The sequence below is a fragment of the Lithobates pipiens genome, unplaced genomic scaffold (assembly GCF_037356315.1).
Source record: "Lithobates pipiens isolate NorthernLeopardFrog02 unplaced genomic scaffold, aLitPip1_a1.2 Scaffold_16, whole genome shotgun sequence".
NCBI classification, from domain to species: domain Eukaryota; kingdom Metazoa; phylum Chordata; class Amphibia; order Anura; family Ranidae; genus Lithobates; species Lithobates pipiens.
Genome location: NW_027507748.1, coordinates 561981602 through 562005929, shown reverse-complemented (window position 1 = coordinate 562005929; position 24328 = coordinate 561981602). Strand labels below are relative to the sequence as shown.

General features: G+C 41.0%; 1 protein-coding gene across 3 annotated transcripts in view; it reads right to left on the bottom strand.

The window, feature by feature from the left end:
- KIF5A (kinesin family member 5A) overlaps positions 1–24328 on the bottom strand; it is a 232420-nt gene that overhangs the window by 38210 nt on the left and 169882 nt on the right. For 2 of the 3 annotated variants that reach the window (XM_077483606.1, XM_077483608.1), the window contains exons 18-23: positions 23048–23112; positions 16484–16593; positions 15325–15426; positions 14055–14115; positions 13902–13973; positions 9960–10064 (exon numbers count right to left, since the gene is read on the bottom strand). In XM_077483606.1, coding sequence (XP_077339732.1) covers positions 9960–10064; positions 13902–13973; positions 14055–14115; positions 15325–15426; positions 16484–16593; positions 23048–23112 — 515 coding nt within the window. The remainder of the gene's footprint in view (positions 1–9959; positions 10065–13901; positions 13974–14054; positions 14116–15324; positions 15427–16483; positions 16594–23047; positions 23113–24328) is intronic. The other variant, XM_077483607.1, reaches the window with a different exon arrangement.

Genomic DNA, 24328 nt, shown 5'->3' with positions numbered 1-24328 from the left:
AGTCCCGCCTCCTGTGATGGACAAAACAGCTGTCCAATGGCAGTACAGGAGACGGGACTTCCTTTTACACAGGACGCCATGTAAACAGGAAATACTCCTGTATCCTGTACAGCACTTGTCCTGTCCCCTCCAAGGCAAGTATATCTTTTGTGGCCCCCGGTGATCGGGGATTCGTTGGGGGCCACAAAAGATATATATGTCAAAATTACCAGACGGCCCTCCTAAACCGGAATGCGGGCCAGGCTTTGGATATGCCTGAGCTAGGTAAAGCGGCCCTGTTTTCACTTTATACATCATTTGTTGAAGGATTTAAAATAAATAAATAATGTCCTAACAGAAGTATGAAGCTTGTCACTTCCTGTCTCCTTGTGAAATTGCTAGTTACCTGGCTGTTATGCTGGCCATCCAATGTCAATACTTTTCAAATCATTAGCATATTAGAACAAATTTGTACTGTATACCAAGAAAGTCACTTATTTTGTGTTAGCGACTAAAAGTAATGAACTCTGAGGGACAGTATGACAGTCAGGCAATTAGCAGAATATCTTCAACAGTCTCTAGAATTCTCTAAGAAAACATGACCTCTGACCATCAGCTTTGACCTTTAGGTTGGATGGGTGACACTGTTATTGACACCATCTTGTCCTCCCATAAATACCATAAATACAAACTTTGGGGAAGATTTACTAAAACAGGTGCACTCAGAATCTGGCTTTTAACCTCAGCTTTTTTAAATAAAGGTTCGGCAATAACAACTGGAAGCTTATTGATTTCTTTGCAGAAGTGAGCCTGAATTTGCACTCTCCAGCTTTAGCAAGTAAACCCCTTTGTCCCAGCTCTACTACTACATAGTGCATTCTGATATTATTTATATCCATATTCCAAAATCTGAAACTTGGTTTGGAAAAGTATAGATAGATTATATATATATATATATATATATATATATATATATATTATATATATATATATATATATATATAATGAAAATAGTAAGGAATACACCTGCTTTTCACCTCAGTGATAGTCCAATGTGTGAAAACAAAAAACAAAACAAAAAAGCTGAACTGCTGCAGACACCGATAGGTGAATCTGTGACCAATGAAGTGTGTGTATAATGAATGGTGCTGCGCTGTTATAGGACTGTAGACCCCATATGTAGAGCCCCTGATAAAGTCATGTGACCCGTAATGATACGCTTCTGGATTGTCTGACAGGCACACCGGAAGTGACGGGGGAGACAAGCTCGGCGCTCTTGGATGATACACTGTGTCTCATCTTGCTTAATGTGAGTTTCATTCTGTGTTGGTTTTATCAATAAATTTTACACTACGTACTACACTAGTCTTCATAGTTTGCACGGTTAAGTGCAAAAAAAGCACCACTTTTCACACCTCACACCTGCATCCCAGGATTATTTTAGAGACATTATTTATTTATTGAGATGCTGATGACCACTGATTCATTTATCATTATTTGTTATACAAGATATTTATTCAACCTGGATATCGCTTTTCACAGTTGCATATTGAAGGCTGTGTTTGCAAGTTTGGTTTCTACTGCCATCTTTTGCACAGTTTTAGTATCACTTTCTACTTTATAACCTGTGGCACATAGGTCACACTACAGTCCTATAACAGCACAGCACCATTCATTATACACACACTATATATACACTATATTACCAGAAGTATTGGGATGCCTGCCTTTACATGCACATGAACTTTAATTGCATCCCAGTCTTAGTCCATAGGGTTCAATATTGAGTTGGCCCACCCTTTGCAGCTATAACAGCTTCAATTCTTCTGGGAAAGCTGTCCACACGGTTTAGGAGTGTGTCTATGGGAATGTTTGACCATTCTTCCAGAAGCCCATTTGTGAGGTCAGGCACTGATTTTGGATGAGAAGGCCTGGCTCGCAGTCTCTACTCAAATTCATCCCAAAGGTGTTCTATCAGGTTGAGGTCAGGACTCTCTGCAGGCCAGTCAAGTTCCTCCACCCCAAACTCGCTCATTCATGTCTTTATGGACATTGCTTTGTGCACTGGTACAAATCCTTTGGTGGAGGGGAATTATAGTGTGGGGTTGTCTTTCAGGGGTTGGGCTTGGCCCCTTAGTTCTAGTGAAGGGAACTCCTAAGGTATCAGCATACCAAGACGTTTTGGACAATTTCATGCTCCCAACTTTGTGTGAACAATTTGGGGATGGTCCTTTCTTGTTCCAACATGACTGAGCACTAGTGCACACAGCAAGGTCTATAAAGACATAATAGTAATGGTAATATAGTGTATGCAAAAGCTTCCTCACAACCATGACAATACAAAACAGTATATGCAGAACATCCCCAGAAAATTAATTATCCGAATGTGAGGATGTCTCTCAACTTTTTGCAGAAGGTAAAGGTCTGGCATCCACTGACCTTGGATGGGAAACTTGGTGAGAATCTTTTCAAGGTACCACACATCTAGAGGGACACCAAGGTGCAGTTAATGTCCTCACTATGACAGATTATGTTATTAGAGCAGACTCCCGCTAAGTAACAGCAATGGCCTTTCTCAATTTCTAAAGAACACAAGAACTTGGGAAACTGCAAAGAAACTATTTTTTTGCAGTGTATAGTATACAGTATACGGGTCTCATAAGTAATTAGAATATTTTGAGCCGCAATGCTCCATTTACAGAAGTACACTTAATTAACAACCTACAGATCTGTTAGCGAATAAAGAAATATTCGCTATAAAACTATGAATAAACAAGTGAGCTGGCGTGTTCACAAAACTCCAAAAATCCTTGCATGCTGCTATGAATTAGCAAAAATTGAACTGCAATAGCCACAAATTATAGTAAAACCTTTCTTGTTCTAAGTTGCCTACTTTGCAGAGAATTTGCGGCTGATTAAAGTACATTAACAATTTGTATTTTTTCCTATTACACCTGGGTAAAAGTCAAATCTCAGACCATATTATAGTATCTTTGAAACATTAACTAAACAATTATGCATGTACCATGTCAACAGAGTAAATACTGCTATAGCTGTGCAAACATCTGTCTGACTCAAGGAGTAATCTACAGTGACAGGTTTTCCTAGATAATACGAAAAGCTCCCATCTGCTATACCACAGGAAATAAGGAACATGCAGCAGAAAATAATTTCATATCCTACCTGATACCCACATAGACATTTACTGTTTATTGACTAGCAAAAGGGTACCCGTAGGTGCACAGCTTCCTAAACTATATTCTCATGCACCAGTTTTGCTGTTATTTGACACTTTTGGCTATATCAAAACATTTAGAGCCCTTTCACACTGCACCGCCTAGGGCGTCAGCGGTAAAGTGGCACTATTTTTAGTGCCGCTTTACCATAGTTTTAGTGGCGCTATTCGGCTGCTAGCGGGGCGGTTTTAACCCCCTGCTAGCAGCCAAAAAGGGTGAAATCCGCCTGCAAAACACTGATTTCAATGGTGAGCTGCGGTGGAGGAGTGGTGAGTTCACCACTTCTTCACTGCTCCAAAGAAGCTGCTGGTAGGACTTTTTCTGACGCCCTGCCAGCACACCGCTCCAGTGTAAAGGCCATCGGGCTTTTACACTGGAGTGCATGGAGCAGTTGTTTTAGGACGTTTTGCAGGTGCTATTTTTAACGCTATAGCACCTGCAAAACACCCTTAGGCCCGGTTCACACCGCTGCGGGGGGAGATCCGGATGTGATTCGCACAGCAAATCACATCCGATCTCCGTAGCGATGCGAGTTCAGCCATACAGATAGTATGGCTGAATTCGCAGCGCTCCCGCAGCAAACTCGCACGGGACCCTTTTTTGGGTCCGCAACAGAATCGGATCGCATGGGGGTTCACACCATGCGATCCGATTCCTGTGCAAGTCGGCAGATCGCACTGCGATATGCCGACGGATCTGGGGGTGTCATTAACATAACATTGACACTCTCAGCCGTCCGCATAGGGCAGTGTGAACTGCCGGCGGGAGGTGTGCGATGCGGGTAAACGCCGCGGATTCGCGGCGTTCCCGCATCGCTATAGTGTGAACCCGGCCTTAGTGTGAAAAGGGGTCTTAACCTCCCTGGCGGTATGATTCAGTCTGGAATTAGGTGCTGAAAGCGGTACAATTATTTTGCACGGAAATCTGGCTTTTATTTTGTAGTCCTGTAATTCTTAGGAATAACGCTCTTAAATCTGTTCAAACCAGAGTCTAGCAGACATCCCGGGTATGATAAAGTTTATAATATAATAAAGAATAATAAAAATTATTCAATAATGTAATCAAATCCAAAAACACTGAAAAATTTACACTTTTTGGTTGCTATGGACAATCTCCAAAATTCCAGGCAGTAAAAAACAGTATTTATAATATAAAAGTGCATGCAGGGCACTGCACAGACCACTAGGGACAAAGGGGGTGTGTGTTTTTTAATACAGCACTGTAATCTGTAAGATTACAGTGCTGTGTGTGTTTTGTGTGTTTTAACTTTTTTGAATTTGCCGCCGTTCTCCGCTCCCGTGCGCTGTAACGCCGCAGGGAACGGAGCTCGGCGGCATTCGGCACTGTGAATCGAGCGGATGACAGCTCGCTCACACAGCGCGGCGGACATCGCTGGATCCAGGGGACAAGGTGAGTAACTCTCCCTGTGTCCTCCCCTGCATCGAGCGAAGCCATCCCGAGTCTGGCTCGGGGTTACCGCTTCTATCAGTAAATTCCTACCCCGAGCCAGACTCGGGATTACCGCTAGGGGGGTTAAAGAGCTAGTCCACATAAAAGTGATATGCTAGTTATAGGCCTTAGCTTCTTATATATCTTTGGTACACCAACAGCAAGATATCGCTGCCATACGTCCCGACTGTTTTGTCCACCTGGGAGTTGTGGGTGTGTGAGTCCCAGCTCCTCCTATAATATTCTCCATACTTTAAAGTGTTACTAAACCCAGGACCCTATATTCACTATATCTGGTCTCCCACAGTACACAGAACATGGAAATGCAATTATTTTAGTAAATATAAACTGCTAAATATCTTTTCTCATCAGCAGTATATATCAGTCTTGTGACTTCTATCAGTGTCTGGTTAAAGCTTTTAGGAGGATTTTTCATTCTACTCTGACTGTCCTAACTGTCCTATGAGGCTGCATGGCCCCTGACCCTCTATCTTGACAGTGCTGATTAGCCCTATGCTTATCACATGCACCCTCCCAAGAAAAAATAAACTATCTAGCAATACACACCAAACTGAGAATGTGCAGAGTGACTCCAAAGGCTCTGTCTTATTGTGAGATGGATTGGGGACAGTGAAAGAAGGGGAGGATCAGAGAAGACAGGATTAGAGAGCCTTTTTGCACAATGCAGATGATTAACCCTTTATGTTCCACAATGAGTATAACAAGCATGCTTTACTTTATATACAGACTGATTTTACTGTTATGGGTTTAGTAAAATAGGGAGAATGAGACACCCTGGTATAAAAAGCAAAACGTGTACATACCCAAGTAATCAAACTTTTTAGGAGGTATATTAAACTCAGGTGGTTTAAAGTGGTTGTAAAGGCAGAAGTTTTCTTTTTTTATCTTAATGTATCCTATGCATTAAGATAAAAAGCCTTCTGCGTGCAGCATCCCACCAAATACTTACCTGAGCCCCCTCTCAATCTAGCGATGTTGCATGAGAGACTCGGCTGTCCAGGACTCTCCCTCCTCATTGGCTGAGACAGCGGCAAAGCGCCATTGGCTCCCTCTGTTGTCAATCAAAGTCATTGAGTCAATGAGGAGAGAGATGGGGCACAGCCAGACCGTGGCTCTGTGTCTGAATGGAAACAGGGAGCTGTGGCTCGGCTCAGGTGCCCTCATAACAAGGAGGGAGGGACCACGAGCGTTGAAGAGGCACCCAGGAAGAGGAGGATCTGGGCTGCTTTGTGCAAAACCACTGCACAGGGCAGGTAAGTATAACATTTTTGTTCTTTCTATAGAAAAAAGTTAGACTTTAGTATCACTTTAATGCTCTACAATCTACCAAAACTGGTACGGCAGTTTTGAGTTGCATGACCCTTTAAAATAACCAGCCCTAGTTATGGACAGAGAGGGTGAGTCTACCCAGAAAAGTACACCCTTCCGCAAAAAATTTTGTTAGTATTTCTATGCTGGGAAAGGCGGCTCTTCTTTCTTATTTTAATCACAGAATTCTTTAAAGCCCATGTTACACAAGCTTTTCTCTAACAACTTGCCAGTGGCAGTCACTACCTTGCTACCCGGACCAGTAAGTCATTCACTTATTAGTAAGATCTGTCATGGTTTCAGGCCAGCATAAGAGAGATTCCATTAAGGCAAGTAAAAGCCTCTCCTTGATGATTCTGCTGCCTGCGATGTTCTGCCAGAACGGGATTGCCCATGTGGCATGGCCCTAACATTGCCTGCTACACTTGTTTATTGCTAGGTGATCTATCACCTAAGAAGACAAAGACAGTAGGAAAAGCTTCAGAGAAAATGATGCCAGTGACTGGTGACGTGTAGCGCAGAGCGCCACTGACAGAAAAGGACAAGCCCAGAGAAAATTGACCATAATATGCAAGTACTATATGCTAGGGATTCTTGCACATTGCTGCGAGTATTTTCCTACCCCACTCTTGTTTTCTGGAATACGGTATTCAAAACAGGAAAACGCCTAATTACCTTTCAGAAATAATTAGCATTGACATGATCTCTGTGCTTCTCATTAAATGTCTTCCGAAAAAAAAAATGGGCACTATTTATACATTTGTGCTGCTACAGGACAAGATCTTCCTAAAATAAAGTTTCCAACTCAATAGCAACTGCATTGTATAGTAACTACAATGAAAATGCAAAGATATCCAAATAATGCAGTTAGTACAGCAACATTATTATTATATATTATAATTTAAAAGCAATGTGGAAAATGTTACAAAATGTAAATGTTAATGCAATTTATTTGTGAATAAAAATAAGCTACAAAGCCTAACTATAGTTTGCCTTCCATATATTATACTGGCTCGCACTTAATGAAATACACAAGCGATTCTTGTGAAGACTCATGACAGTTTGCCTTCCAATGCCTATTAGATATACTATGCATAACATACAATGTGAACACTAATCTAGTCATTTTTTTACGCTATAACAAGAACATAATGAACATTCAGTATATATTAGACATTGGCTTAAATATTCATTCCTGATTCATAATTTTTGGGACAAGCACACTTTCAATTTAATGCTACCAGCCTAAATCTCTAAAGGAAACTTGTAGTGAGAAACTATGGAGACTGCCATTGCTGACCTTGCCTTATGAAAATACTAGTTCCCTAGATGTCATACTGATTCGATGGCTTAATTTATGTTCACTGATTCAGAAAAGATAGTTTTAGTTCTGACTCAGAACATGGTGTATATGTAGATCAGAAAAATGAAAAAAGCCCTCACCTGTATTTGTATCCTTATGCTGGGTCACAGTAAACCAGACTATTAAAAAATTGGAGTTAGCATGACAGAAAGGCAACTAACATTTTAGGGAGGAAAGGTCAGCAATGAAAACCTCATGTTTTTCTCTTGGTAGGTTTTTCTTTTTTTTTTTTTTATAAAAGAAAGGGTTCTGATCTTACTCTGTATGTCATCAGAGACAGCCAGGAAACGAATATTTTTTTAAGGCTCTCAGCAGTGGTAGCCTCCATTTTTATCTCGGTACATATTTCCTTTATATATTTATTTAACAGGCAATAGGATATTTGTATGTGCGCAGATAAAACGTATAACTATGTCTTTATTGAATGTTAGTTGGAACATGCCAAAATATATGATAGGGCAAGTATGGGTTAGTACGTAAAGTGTAAGTAACCCCCCCTATCCTTTTCAGCCAAGGAAGCTGCAATCTTTGCCTCTGTTTAATCTACAACTGCCATGATGCTGCACATGTGATCAGTTATGACACCAGCCATTGGATGGTTTGACAGTTTGGTTGAGAGCACAACCAATGGGAGTGTTACATTGGCAGTGTTGGCACGTGCCGGAAATGAAACTGTTTTACGGATGAGTTTACTTCCACTTTAAACAGGACTTCTATTTAAGGCTTATCTAGGGTCTACAGCAGGTACTGTATATACTACAACAACCAACTGAAGAAGTAGCTATAATGATTTAAGATGAGCTGCCAAATTTTGATATATAGAATACAATTAAGGTCTCTACAAGTATAGAGAGATTCATTTTCCATCCCAGTTTACAGACATGAACAGAGGACTAATGGTGAAGAATGAATTCAGACAATGGCAGATCAAACATTTTTAAGAACCATCAGCTCTCCATGCTACACAATGAAAGAGACATGGGCTCCTTTATTCAATAGAGTAAACATTTATGTGCAGAAAAGGTTATCTCATTGCAAGTAATCAGACATTCACAGAACTGACTTAAAGCGTATCTAAACCCAAAAACAAACAATTAAAGCCCAAGTCAGGGCTGGAAGATAAAAAAAAAACATCCAGTGGGGCCCTTCACACTGCAAAGGTTAAATACGCATTACTTCTAGGGAGGAGAGAAAAGGGCTGCTTTCTGGGCATTACTTCTGTGTCATCACATACAAGGCAAGGCTTTTACCCTTGCATAGTACATGAAGAAGGCAGGAGTATGACTGTGGAGTGCCTTATAGAGGAGACTTTGCTGGACTGGACGCACCACTGGAGGGACCCTACTGAAGCAAGGAATAAGGTATGTATTATACGTTATTCCTCTACACATATTTTCACCTTGTAAACCTGAGAATAACACAATTCCTGTCCCTTCATGTCTGTTTTTTTCTCCCATCCATTGTATTTATGGGACAACCATGGTTGTCACACAGGCTAGACTTCTGATATGTTTGCCTCTGTTCATCTCCTTTACATGGAAGACTAATGAGAGGAGTAGTTTACACAATAAAGATAAGGTTCTTCATAGGATATGGCAATGACACTGCATTAAAAAACACATTTTGCAATATTTTACATTTAAGTTTTTGTGTTCAGATACGCTTATGGTCACTTGAGATACTGTCACCTCATAAAAAAGAAAACAAACATAGTTTTGTCTAAGACATGTAATACTTCCTTTATCTACTCCCTTGCAGCCAATCTTTGTTTTCTAAAGCGGCTTGTAAGAATCCAAAGCATTTGACACTTCTGGGTGTGTGGGATGCTTGCGCCTCCGTACTGCACACTGTGACTTCCACCCCACAGCTCCTAAATCCCTAGAGGGTCCCTACCCAGCTGCAGAGCTGTGGCGAGGGGGCCGTGGGTGATACATGCATCTGACACAACCAGACTTGACAGATGCTGGAGATTCTTAGCCAAAGCTCTAGTTTTGCAAGTCAGAAAAGTTTGACTTCAACTGAGTTTAAAAATGCAATATACAAAGCAATGTTGTTTCTTTTTTAGGGCTCATTAACGTGTGTGCAGAGGCATGTAAAGCCTGCAGGGTGTTTATGCACCCTGGATGCACAGGCTCTGGCCTGCAGCCTGTTAAAGATAAACAACAGGTTGACAGATGCAGCACCTTTACAGATCTTCCCACACACCCAAGCATTTACATCTGTACAGGGATGGATGCATATCCCTGGATGCAGTCTGTCTTATCAGGTTTCTGTCGGAACACCTTTTACTACACAGTAAAGGCCTGTGAATGAGCCCTTATGAGGCAACAGGGTCTCTTGAAATATACTAAAGATGTATTTGTTTCCATGAGTTACTAGACATTACACCTCACTTCACTACTTTATTTAATAAGCCCCCCAAAAAGGTAAGGAAAATATTTGATCTCTTCTCTTGAAGTGGTTTACAATAATGTTCTGTCTTGATAATGGATGAAGCAGTGTACAGTAAACTATACTGTCGCAGCACAGGCAAGCTTCTTAAGAGCTCTTCTCTAGCATGGTCAGATGCATAAAGCAATGTCTTCCAAACAGGTCACACTTACCTGTTTGTGAACCTTTGTAAGTTGCTCCAGGTTGTTCTCAAGAAAGGAAATCTTCTGTTTCTGGGAATGAATCCCCCCACTGTCCTCGGGTTCCATCTCAGCACTCTAAAAACAAAACAAAAATAGATTATTTAGCAAAACAGCCCATTCACAAATGTCTGCTTTACTTACAAAATCTATTGTCACATCCAACAATTTCCTTTGATTCTTAAGCCAATTTACAAACATAAAGCATGAAAATGTGTGGAGAAAATTCAGCATAAAAACTTCTCTTTCCTTATCTATGGAAAAAAACAAGGAATTGAGTTACTGTGGGCAGCATCTCCAAATACAATAACAATTTCAACTAAACCCTACTAGGCTGGAAATGGATTTCATGTTTTTGCCACTGTACAATGGGTTCTGTGAAAGTAAGTCTTCAAAGGCATGCATTGGAAATCATAACTTTCTTTGTATGTCTTGTTTTAATTTACATAGTAATTTATAATGATCCTGTTCCCAGATCTTTGAAAAATCACACCCTCCTAGGGCCTGTATCAACTGGCTTTTGGCCTGTATTGATGGCATAAGTTTGACATCAGTTTGAGATGCTCCTGAAATCACATTGGCAGGTGCTGATCTTCTTCTGATCTGCATTTGATCTGCTTAAAGTGGATTTTGCATTCTTATACAGGTTTATAGGAATACAAAACCCATCTGATGGGAGAATGTCAAGGCCATGAAAAAATAAAATAGAGAAGTGGCCCCATGGTATTGTCACCCCTAACTCCCATTTGTTTTAGAAATACATTTTACTCTTAATAGAGGGCTTTGGAGATTGTTAATTACATGTCTCTCTATGGCTGCTCTGCTGGTTCTTTCTGTTTTGTGTTTCAGGTGGCAAGGTGTCTGCTGTTGCTGAGAAGATTTATCTCAGCTGCTGAGTCAGCATTTACCTCAGGTCTGTCAGCTGGACTCACCTCTGGTCTCTCCTCAGCCTTCCTTCTGGATCTTTTGACCTACTCTCCCACCCTCCCTCTCCTTTCTTATTTCCCCTCATCACGGTCCCTCTTTATGTGGGAAATGGAGCCTACTTTGTGGGTAGACAGTGTTTGGTATGCTATTACTTGGTTGGTATAAGCTATTGCTACTTGAGACTTAGTGGCTAAGTATGTTGGTCTGGTATTGGTTAACAACAGATATTGAAGGTCCATCTTTCTGGGTAATGCCGGCCACAGTTGGCAAACTGTTATTTGGCTGGTATAAGATAATCCTGCTTGAGTCTTAAGCTGCATTCACACCTGAGCGTATCGTTTTTCAGGCATTTTTTGTGTGTTTTGTTTTTTTTGCAGCTTTTTTGCAGGCTTTTTTAAAAGCATTTTAGAAGGGTATTACAAGCGTTTTGCAGCTTCTGGCAGTTTTGTTTAGCCAATTTAAAGCACTAAGGGGAGGAGAGAGAGAGGAAATTAGGGGTGGAGAGATGCTATTTGAGCATTTTTACTGGCGTTATATGAGCGTTTTCAATCGTTTTTCTGCTCAAGTTCAGCGTTTAAATTGAAGTCTATGGGGCCAAAAATGCTTGTAATCTGCCCAAAAAGAGGATCGCGTACTTTTTTGCATTTCAGGTGTTTTGCTTCAGGCAACAAAATGCTCATATGTGGACAGGTGCCATTGAAATGAATGAGATTTTGCTTGTTGGGCATTTTTGGACTTTTGAGATGAGCATTTTACGAGCGTTTTATGAGCTGATAATTCTCAGGTGTGAATGCAGCCTTAGTGACTAAGCATGTTGGTCTGTTAAAGCGGTAGTAAACCCGCACATTTTTTTATTTTTTTTAAACCTGCAAAGCAAAAGGCATAATGAGCTAGTATGCACCGCATACTAGCTCATTATGAAATACTTACCTTAGAACGAGGCCCCGGCATCTGGCCCGATCCACGCCGAGGGAGCTGACATGCTCCCTCGGCGTTTCTTCCGGGTATCGCGGCTCCGGCGCTGTGAGTGGCCGGGGCCGTGATATCGTCACACCCGCGCATGCGCGCGGGAGATTTCAGTCCGGCCGCTCGGCCGCTGACGGATTTTGACGGCGAGAAACCCCTTGTGCGCATGCGCCGCTGCAGTCAGCGGCGCATACCGAGGGGAATATCTCCTAAACCGTACAGGTTTAGGAGATATTTTTTTTACCTACAGGTAAGCCTTATTATAGGCTTTCCTGTAGGTAAAAGTTAAAAATGTGGGTGTACAACCACTTTAATTGGTAACAGCGGTTCTGTTTGGTATTAAAGGTTAACGTTAATTTTACAATAAAATTGTTTTAAACCCAATAAAGGGGCCACGACCTAAACTTTTCCACAATGCTTGTCGTGTGTTTATTTTATATTTTAGGTATGTTCTTATGGTATGATGGGTTTTAATGGGGTGTACAATCCCACATATCCTGTACAAGTTGTCACTCTAGTGATGCTCTATATTAATACAAAGCATGTGTTATGTTTCAGTACTAGTGTGTTTAAAGTGGAGCTTCCGCTCATTGGAACCCTCCCCCCCTCCGGCACCACAATTGGCACCTTTCAGGGGGGAGGGGGGTGCAGATACCTGTACAGTACAGGTATCTGCACCCACTTCCGGCATAGATATCTGCAGAAGCTACGCCCCTTTCCACAGAATCTACACCCCTTTCCGAAGGTCCCCCGCTGTCTGCTGGGAAACACACGGATCCCAGAGACAGCGGGGACCATCCTTATTGCGCAGCGCGACTCGCGCATGCGCAGTAGGGAACTGGGAAATGAAGCCGCAAGGCTCCACTTCCTGATTCCCATACCCAAGATGGCGGCGGCAGCACCCGAGAGACGATCGAGAGCTTCGGGTGCCGACATCACGGGCGCGCTGGGCGGGTAAGTGTCATTATTTTAAAAGTCAGCAGCTGCAGTATTTGTAGCTGCTGGCTTTAAAAAAAAAAAAAAACGGCGGACGCCTGCTTTAAATAGCAAAACAAGTATTATTATTATGTTCTTATCATTGCTGTTTGCCCCCCCCCCCCCCCCATTGTATCAGTTCCCATTTTGAGCCTCGGCGATGAGACCATGCAAGGTTGAGCTGGAAGCAGCAAACACAAGTGATGTATAAACAGGGCTGGCACAGGTAGAGATCTGACACTACTGGAAATGTCAGATGCTGAAGAAACTCTCATTTTTCAGAACATAAAGAATACAAATCTTTTAAACAACCATTGGGGAAATTAACTATTATGCTCTATTGCTGCAACAAAACTATACTACTCACTGTTGGAGGGGCTGTAGTAGTGTTCCTTACATGATCTCTCCTGGACTCATCCTGCTTCTCCTAACTGGTGATTGCCTTTATGAATGTGGTTTAACTAACCATTTGATTTCATCTACTGTATTACCTACCTCATGCTCCTAATAAATTTGAGCTTCTGCAAATAAAATGCATAGAGTTCATGGCTTACTGAGTCTCTCAACATTGTTGTTTAGTATTTTACTGATATAGCCAGTATTGTAACGTTACATGATTAAGCTTACAACATGGTGGTATATGCGATGTGAGCATAGAGCTGTAGGGCATTTTTACCAATATATGTACTTTTTTAACTTATTTATCTATAATAAAATGCAGAATTCTTAAAATAGTTAGATTGTCCTCAAGAGTTTGGTACCTTAAGTTCTGTAGACTGTAATTTGATATATTATAAATTTGCTGGGATGCTGGTACCTTTATACCTACAGTAAGATATCAATCCTTCTACTTTACATATAATAAACTCTGTAATACTACTTCTTAAAAACACACTGTATAGTAGCCCATGGATATCATCCAACCACACAGTAATTCATAGGACTTCTATTTGAAATGCAAAAACACAATAAGAATACTTATAAATATATAAAAAATATCTATCTTTTATAAATCACCAGTCCGGCAAGTGCTATAAGGTAACTTACTTTCTTGACTCGAGATGTGACGTCTTGAACAAAAAGCTTCCGAAGATTGTGGAGGGTCTGAAGTTCACGTGCCTTAAAAAACATTACAACGTGACAGTAAATCCATACAGAAAGGAGCAACAACATTACAATAGCATAAAAAAAGATACTTACAACAGTCTCCTCGAGCCCTTTAAGATCCTGCTTGGACTGCTCGTGTTTCTCGTACAGAAATCTATCAGAGATAATACAAATATAATATATTGGATAATTGTTCTCACCATACCAAGAGAGAACAAACACTCCGCAGGTTTAAAAAAACAGCAATGGTATCTTAGTGCAACTTGTCTTTCCCACTGCTTGCATCTGTTATCAGTTTTTTATGTTATAGCATACTAGTCATAGTATCGCCATGTTTAGAAGAGTAAACAAAATGTAAGGAAATTTTTAATACGCTTTCTATTTCTCTATTAGCAAGTTTTCTGCACCTTATTTCCTGGCTCTGCCCATCTGTCACAACTGCTACAACAGATCTTACCTTAGGTTTATGCAGGTGTTAAATTTTTAACGCTTTTAACGTGCATTTCGACATGTTACACAGGCATTTCCAATGCCCGGTGAGATTTAATTTACTTTTTATTTTTTACAATGCTAAAATAGGCACACGTGTTGCGTTTAAAATGCATTTACTGTTCACTTGAGGTGCTTTTCAACAGAAGTGAGTGAAGGTGTTTACAAACAGTCAACTTCTGCCATACTCCATGGGCAGAAATTCCCTTTTTTAACAATTGTGAGTAGCATTGATAGGTGATAGAAAAACTGGTTAAAAAACACAACCCAACTGCCTATTTTCAACACCTGCAGAGAAAGTAGCATCAAGTATAAGATACAAAAAATCAGGAACTCCAGTGGGAAAATATTGCTGTGTAGAGATATACCATAAGTTTCTAAGTCCCAGTATGGAGCTAAAAATGAAATTTCAGTTTTGAATGAGCTCGCCCTAATTTTAATTCAATATGATTTGTTAATAATTTACTTCTAACTGGTAAAAAGAAGAAAGAAGAAAAGACTCCAGCACTTGAAGGCAATGGATTTATAACCGGAAATTGTGTGCCAAAAATAGCTATGAATGGTTCAGAGACTTGACATCTTTCTTTTTCTTGTCATTATCTTTTAACATTTTACTTTTTTGGGCTCTATGAAGAGATAATAACTGTGTGCTCTGTGGCCTCCATAGGTCAACGCCATGGTTCTTCTTTTTTAAATCACCTTCATTTGTGCCCTACACTATAAAAAGAACAAACAGAAGGTCTACAAGTTTAGGGTATGCTTGAAGAGTCACATTTGGTACCTGGACTATTGGTTGGGCATCATAAATCTCTAGATCCATAGATCTTTATAAGTACAAGATAATAATACTAGTGAGGCCTGGAATGATACTTACGTCAGCTCCTGCAGCTTGTTGCTCTTCTCGTGTTCCTCACTTTTCAGCTTCTCGTAGTCAGCCCTGAGCTTCTCCAATTCCAGCTGCAGCTTCTGGTTCAAACTGAGAAGAAAAGAGGCATATAAATTACATTTACCAGATTTTCTATTCCTCCTTCATTAAATCAGAAAACATTTTCCTGGTAGCTGTTATTGTTTAGTGCAGTTGTGACCAAAAACCCAAGTGATTGAAATATTTCCAATGCACACGTTCCTGGAATTAACTGTTAGTTGTCAGTGGGTGCTGCAGCTATTAATGGCGGCAAACCATAGACATTCAAAGCTGAAGATACTGTATATCACCAGCACACCAATGATTCTCCAAACGGATCCAAAGCTTTATTCAGTGGTCACAGCATACTAACAAAAGCAATGTTTCAGAGCCATGCAGGACCCCTTCATCAGGCAGTTCACTTGCCTGTGTTGCTCGGAAATGTTGCCTTTGTTATTATGCTTTGGATGCGTTTGAAGAATCCTTGGTGTGCTGGTGACATATCTTCAGCTTAAAAAACCCAAATGATCATAAGTCTGAACGCATATAGCTGTGATGTAAATAAAACATTGTTAAAAACACAAAGTAACCCGAATCAATACATAACCTGAGAATGGAGTGAGCATTCAAGACCATCTTTACTAATGCAGTAAAGTACTTTCTAAATCTTAACAACAACAAAGTAGTAGCAAAGAAAACTTGCTAACATGGAAACATAGAGGCTGCCATACCTGATTTTCCTTTCTACAAATGTCACCTGACTGTAATTATGACCCTTTCGCTTTCATTTGTTAAGTCATTATTATAAAGTAAATATGCATACAAGGCTTTCTGACTTTGTGCTAGATCAGTGACTATAAAGTACTAAAGGCAAGGGATCAGCATTATAGCCATTAGATTTCCAGAAGAAGGTCAGTAATGGCAGGCCTTGTGTCTCATGATTTATTTTAAATAGGTCCTTTACTGTAGTATTTTGTTCTGTAATTGCAAAGCTGCTTACTATTGGTATAAACTGTGAGCTCTACTTGTATATACCACGTATGAAAAAAAATATGATTACCGTGGACTGAGTTACAGGTCATTGCAACATAATATACATAAAATTACAAAACTTCAAATTAGATCTTACTCTTTAAGCTCATCAATGATCTTCTGTTTCTCATTTATCTCATCACGGAGACGTGCCAGTTGTTTATGGTGGGCCTCACGGTGACTTTCCATCTGCATCTCCAGAACCTTCTGAAGCAAAGATATGTAGCTAAATGTAAATCCACATTTTACTATGCACTCACACCTGACCCAAGTACTAAGAGTTGTCAAAATGTACTGAAATTTCCAATTTAACTCAGTGCCATGAAATCTTCATCTGAACAGTATTAATGCAGCCGCACATGAATGCAGTGCTTTAAAGAAAATGCGAGGGGATGCAATTAACTCTTAATGGCACCCCTACGTAGTAAAAGCGTGATGCGGTTTTCTGCACGTGGAACTGCATGGTGCCCAAACACTATGGGGTTTGCATGCAGCCATGTTTGAAAAAGGGTGCAGGAACCTTTTTCCTCCTGGAAAATGCATCTCAGCAGCCCATTCAAATGAATGGGCTTTTATGCTCAAGCAAACGTGGCACGCAGAACCACATTAGGAGCTTCACCCAAAAGGGGAAGTTCCATTTTAAGCATTCCTCCCCCCTCCTATGCCACATTTGGCATGTCATTTTTTTGGGGGGAGCAGGTACCTAGCTTTGACAGGTGCCTGCTCCCACTTCCACTCATACCGCCTAGGTGACCCGAGCAGAAGTTCTCCCCCACCTCCCTCCCTGCAATCTTCTGGGACACGTCACAGGTCCCAGAAGATTCCCCGATCATTGAGTGCTCAAGCTGTCAAAGCCGGTTGCCCACAATTGTAATGTCGACACTGGGGAGAGGCAAGGGAGAGAATCCAGAGTTCGGGCGGATGCATCGCTGGATCCTGGAATAGGTGAGTGTGTGTTTATTAAAGGTCAGCAGCTACACTTTTTGTAGCTGATGACTTTTTACACCCACAAAAACTACTGGAACCCCACTTTAATGTGAACCTAATTTAAGATGTGATGACAGCATTTTCTTTTTCACGTTAAGAACTTTTGAGCAAGTATAGAAAATACCTGTTGATCTTGCCAGAAAGGCAGCGTCCTTGTCTCTTCCTGTGCACTTAACTGATCTATCAAACAATGTTAAATCCAGGCTATCTTCAGTATGCTACAAGCTTCCCCTTATTTGCACCTGGTGACCCTGCTAGGAATACACATCCTGTCTTAGGGTGAGAATTCTCTCTAAGCCCTTGTACACACGGTCAGACATTCCGACAACAAAATCCGTCGGATTTTGTCCAACGGATTTTGTCCGTAACTGGTGTTGCATACAAAGTTGTCGGAAAATCCGATCGTTCGGAACTTGATGACGTAATTTTGTTACAACAGGACTACGTTCAGGCTAGTAGCCAATAGCTTTGGTCTCGTAATTTGATCTGAGCATGCATGGCACTTTGTCCCATTGGAATTCTCTACAACAACAATCGGACAAAGTCCCATTGGATCATGTTGTCGGAAAATTTTATAGCCCAGCTCTAAAACTTTGTTGGTCGGATATTCCGATGGAAACAGTCCAATGGAGCCCACACACAGTCGGATTATCAGACAACACGGTCTGATCGGACATTTTCCGTCGGAATGTCCGACCGTGTGTACAAGGGCTTACAGTGCTGTATTTATAGGGGAACACCCTAGAATAGGTTGTGTTAAGACAAGAAAGCACCTCCTCATTTCTTCATGTCCATTGCATAGGGAGGAGATGTTCTGTAGTTTAAAAAAATAGTGGAGTGGTAAGCTGTGGTATTTTTTATTTTTCTTACCTCTTGGAAAAAATGTATACTTTAACCAAATATGGGAGCAAGATATATTTTAAATATCATTGGTGAGGGAGCAGGCTATTCCAATTGTTTTTGTAACCAAATAAACAGATAACCATTAAAAAAGTCCCCTAGACATCCTCGATGGAGCTGGGGGCATGGTAGGCTTGTGGACCTGCAACCGCTTTGCTACTGTACAAGATAATGTATTTAACAAAATACCTTAACAAATGGATGCTATATTTAAAATGTAAAAGCTGGCAGATCGAAACCAAGCATGTGGCGACATTGGTAGTTATATCAAATGTGTTTTACTGTATCACTTTATGAACTTTAAAGCACAGTCTGCCCAGCTTCACAACTAAAGCAGAACTATGGGCAAAATAAAACATAACATACAGTATATGATTTTGCCTGTCAATATCAATAAAAAAAAAAAACAGTTTTTGTTTTCATTTGAGTACTCCCTGTGTTATAACATATTTTTTACCTAAAAAGTATAACTTTCTTATTGAAAAGTTATTACAAGGAAACAGAAAACACATTAGAGTACAATACAAAATCATATGAATAGTGACACACAATAAAATTTTATGGAATATCAGTTTGCAATTATCCAGAACAGGGGTGTCCAACCTTCTGACCTTCTTGGGCCACATTGTAAAAAGAGGAATTGTCTTAAGCCACACATAAAATACACTAACAATAAGGATAGCTTATGAGCAGAAAAAGTCAGGCAGATCACAAGTTAACGATCATTGATATGGCTGATGTACCTATTTGAGCAATAAAACTTAATTAAAAAAAAAAAATTGAAATTGCTTTTGGTATTATTAAAGTAAAAGAGGGCAACATAAAACTGGTGCAATATTTGACACTATTTTTGATAAATGAAAACATCAATATCTGGTTTGATGGATGTAGTAGCAATTCCTAATGAATTCTTATGCCACGTACACATGAGCGTAAAAAATCTTGGATGGCTTTTCCGACGGAATTCTGCTCAAGCTTGGCTTCCATACACGCGGACACACAAAAGTTTGCTGAACTTTCGACCGTCAAGAACGCAGTGACGTACAACACTATGACGAGCCAAGAAAATTAAGTTCAGTGCTTCCGAGCATGTGTCGAATTGTTTCCGAGCATGCGTAGGAATTTTGCACGTCGGAATTGCTACAGACCTTCGGAATTTCCGATAAATTGAGAACATGCTCTCAATCTTTTGCTGGCTGGAATTTGGCCAGCAAAAGTCCGATGGAGCATACATGCAGTCGTCGCATTTTCCGACCAAAAGCTCACATCGGTCTTTTGCTAGCCGAATATCTGATCGTGTGTACGGGGAATTATGGTACTTATCAGATATTTTGGTTTTAATTTTGCCCTTTGTGTGTTTCCTCCTTGATAGGTGCTGCCGAAAACTGATGACATGAATAAGACATGATTGTGAAGAGTGGGATATTTTTCTTTGGGAGAATAAAACTTATAAAAGTCCAGTAAAGAGACACTGTCAAATTTTTCTTCAGCCACATGTGTTTGTTAAGTTTAAATGCATTTTTACAAACCCCCCCCCCCCCCCCTTCCCGAAAAAATAAAAACATTTAAGTAAGTTTACGATATTGTGTTTTTCCCGCATTCATAGCGCTATCTTGGGCCACTTGCGGCCGGTGGGCTGCAAATTGGACACCCTTGATCTAGAGCCTCACCCTATTTCTAATTATCTAGACCATCTACATCTACTTTCCAGGAGGTTTTGGGAGAACAGTCAATTTTAGAGGCTAAGGGGCCAAGTAATATATTGTAACATCCTGAAGTCAGTTTTTTGGGGTGACTGCCATTTATAACCTCCATTATGGGAATTGGTGTAGGTATTGGGTACATGTTGGGGAATTGGGCTTGTAGGGCATGACACAGCTGAAGATAATGGAATAGCATAAAGTTTGGAAGTGTAAATTCACCCTTCAGCACTTGAAAGGTCTTTATACCTCCGCCGTCAACCACAAGACTGATATAGTATAGCTCTAAGAGACACACAAATCTAATTCTGGTATTGTAAGAAGTTCAGGTAAATGTTTGTTATGCAGAGGGGGGGGGGGGGGGCTGTAGATCACAGGGGTGTTTCATTTGATTATAGCCAGGTCCCAAATACACTTATGATGGTAAAGAAGACTATTTTGATTATGAGCTGCAAAGCTTGTCCGGATTTCCTCTTAGCACAACACACATAGGGTGTGGTGTGGCAGACGTGGATGATTTGCAAACTAGGGATAAAGCGGATCTGTTTGATATAAATTAGACAGTTGTGCACCAAGATAATATAGGTTAAAGTCTTGGAATGCTGCATCCCCTAAGGTTGTCAGGTTCTATCAATTGTAGTTTATGTCTGCTATCGCCCAAGAAAAAGGACTGAAGTAAGGTGTCCAAAATCCTAAAGAACTGAAGGGGTATATATACAGGGGAATGCCAGAGAATATACAGAATTTTGGGCAGTAACATCCTCTTAAATTGATTCTACCAATAACCCTTACAGTGGTTGTAAACCGATTGTTTTTTTTGTTTTTTTTAAGAGAGGGTTTACTTCTTCTTTAACCACTTGCAGACCGGACTATTTTGCTGGTCAAAGACCAGACCACTTTTTGCGATTCGGCACTGCGTCGCTTTAACTGACAATTGCGCGGTCGTGCGACGTGGCTCCCAAACAAAATTGATGTCCTTTTTTTCCCACAAATAGAGCTTTCTTTTGGTGGTATTTGATCACCCCTGCGGTTTTTATTTTTTGCGCTATAAACAAAAATAGAGTGACAATTTTGAAAAAAACGCATTATTTTTTACTTTTTGTTATAATAAATATCCCCCAAAAATATATAAAAAAACATATTTTTCCCTCAGTTTAGGCTGATAAGTATTCTTCTACATATTTTTGGTAAAAAAAAATCGCAATAAGCGATTATTGATTGGTTTGCGCAAAAGTTATAGCGTTTACAAAATAGGGATAGTTTTATAGCATTTTTATTAATAATTTTTTTTTATTTTTATTTTTTACTAGTAATGGCGGCGATCAGCGATTTTTATTGTGACTGCGACATTGTGGGGGACCCATTGGACATTTTTGACACATTTTTGGGACCATTGTCATTTATACAGTAATCACTGCTATATAAATGCAGTGATTCCTGTGTAAATGACACTGGCAGTGAAGGGGTTAACCAGTGGGTGGCAGTGTAGGGGTTAAGTGTTCCTAGGGGTGTGTTACTAACTGTGCGGGGGGTTGGGCTTTCATTTAGTGAACACTGATCTCTGCTCCAATAACATGGAGTAGAGATCAGCGTCACTAGTTGCTAGGCAGAATGGAAAAATGCTGTTTACACGGCATTTCCTCCATTCGGCCGCTCCGTGAGACGATCGCGGGGATGCCCGCGGCGATTGAGTCCGCGGGTCCCGCGACCGGACTCACGGGGGTCCCGACCAGCGCGGAAGCGCGCCGCCGGCGGCGCGCTCCCGATGGCAGGGCGGCATTGAATATTGGACGTACCTGTACGCCAATATGCCTGCCCGTGCCATTCTGTCGACGTACATCGTCGTGCGCTGGTCGGGAAGTGGTTAAAGGCAGTCTGGCCCGTGTTTCAGTTTTGGCTTTTAAGGTGAATAGGGGTTCAATGTTCAGTGATATATAGTCTAATGGTGACAACATAGTTTTATTATCTGTTGATCCTGCCAGAACATACTGCTGTGATCACATTGCGGAGAATGTAATACAACAAGTCCCTTTTGGCAGGCAGTACTGGCAGACCGTTCTGCAACTGCATTCACTGCATGCAATTGCAAAGCAGTTCTACAGGTCTCCTCCTCCACTCAAAAAAAAGATGTGTCCATCATATTACATCTGAGCTGCCTGTAAAAGCAATTGCCCATAGATCCCTTTTCAGAGCTATCAAAAAACCTCAATATGACAAAATTACTGTACAATTTTGAGACAAAACGTGTTGTGACTCAGTTAAAATAAGCAGAAAAGTAATAGATCTATTGGCAGGATCCATAGATAATAAAATTATATTTCAGGGGGACTAAAAAAAACTGCTCTGTTAATGCTAGTTACATTTTTGGGCCGGATACTTGTTACCATGAAGGAAGATCTGTGTGTATTAAACATAGCAAGCATACTGTTTGACAAACCCTACCCCTTTCACCTCTCACAGGTCAGCCTGTATCCTCCTTGAGGATCAATCAATCAGCTGGGTGCCAATGGTGCCAAGGCCCTGGAGACCGCTGTTGTTCCACTGTAGTCCACCATCCAACTAAAGGGCGGCACATGGAAGAGTTTCAACTCCAGCCAAGGTTTATTGCAACAACAGCATGATGATCCCCATGATTAAGCCCAGCTGAAACATGTTGGTGGTATGGCTTTGGGTGGGCGTGAGTAGTGTGCTGTAATTGCAATAATCCTTGGATGGAGTTGAATGTCTTTGGTGTGCAGCCAATTCTTTGGATGGTTAACCATAGCAAGCAATTACATTAATCCATTTGTGCTTTAATTAATGAAATAGAAAAACGGACTGGTTGCTATGGGCAGCACAGACCGTTCTAGTTTTTAATGCTTTCTTAAACAAGACCCAGTGTGGTGTTATCAGTTCTTTACCACAGATTGTTCTGAATGTGTTTATAAATGTGATGATCAGAGTAATAGAAAATGAGAAAGTGTATGTTCTATTCAGATTAGAGCTCAGTTCTAGAATATATGTGCGATATGTCATCAATATACTTTACTATATTTATGACACATTTCTTTAACTAGTGACACTAGAATGCTGACCTTAACCTCGTGGGCTTCCACCACATCCTGCTCCTTTTCCTTTGTCGCTACTTCAGTCACATTTTCTGCCAAGTGAAAGTGACATTGCTGGTTACACATCATTTTCAGTGAATTACAACATCTCTTACATGTATCATTTATTGTGACAAGATGAAAATATCACATAGAATACCCTGTAATAAACAAAGACATGACAAGCCCAGAAACTGCCATTATCACTTATTATAAGAGGATTTTACAGATTGGAATGTACTTGCACACACCCCCTGGCCCATCTATAGTGTGCAGAGAAGCATTGCAGCTTTACCTCTGCCTATATGAGGCAACTGTGAATTAGAAAACTCCTGTAAAATACAGAGAAATATGAGAATCTGTTTTTCTTCCAATCCTACTTACCTAGGTGGAAGCAGCATTGGTCTGATACTGCATCTGTCCCCCCACCAGCTCTAAGGCCGCGTACACACGCGGGGACTGTTCGCCCAACTTTGTCCGTCAAACAGTTTCGGCAAACAGTCCGCTCAAAATTAGCATGGACGGACATGGCCACACACGACGAACGAACAGTTTGCTGAAACCGTGCGCGATGACGTGAACGGCACGTACGACGGGACGAAAAATACGACGTCCTATACACTGCATTATAACTTTCGGCGTGTAAATCCTTTCTGAGCATGCGCGGAACTTAGTTTGGCGAACAAGCCTACACACGAGGGGACTGTTCGCTGAAACTTTGTTTCAGCGGACAGTTTTTCGGAATTTCCGAAAAACCTTGTTCAGCGGACTGTTCGCTGAAACTGTCCGCTGAAAGCCCACACACGAGCGGACTGTTTGCCGAAACACTGTTCAGCGGACAAAGTTGGGCGAACAGTCCCCGCGTGTGTACGCGGCCTTACACTAAGAACCAAGTGATTTAACACTGCTGATCACTTGGTTCTCACAGCTCACTGAGCAGAGAGCTGATGACTGTGTGACCCCCCCCCCCCCCCACGCTCACTGTAGCGCTGGGCTGTAGGGGGCAGGAGTGGTTGGCTCAGGCTGAGCCCAGTGCCGGTCCAGGCATGTGAAGAGATCCAAACTTCATTGTCACAATCTTGTCCGAACCTGGACCAGCTCTGTGATGTCAGCAGACAGTGGACTTCAGGGGACTTGGCTGTACTTCTGCTTTAAAATATATTTGAAACCGTATACAACCCATTCAGTTTAAAATAGAAACGAAAGGCAAAATATTTGTGTATACAGTTTTGCTCATAAGTTTACATACCCTGGCAGAATTTATGATTC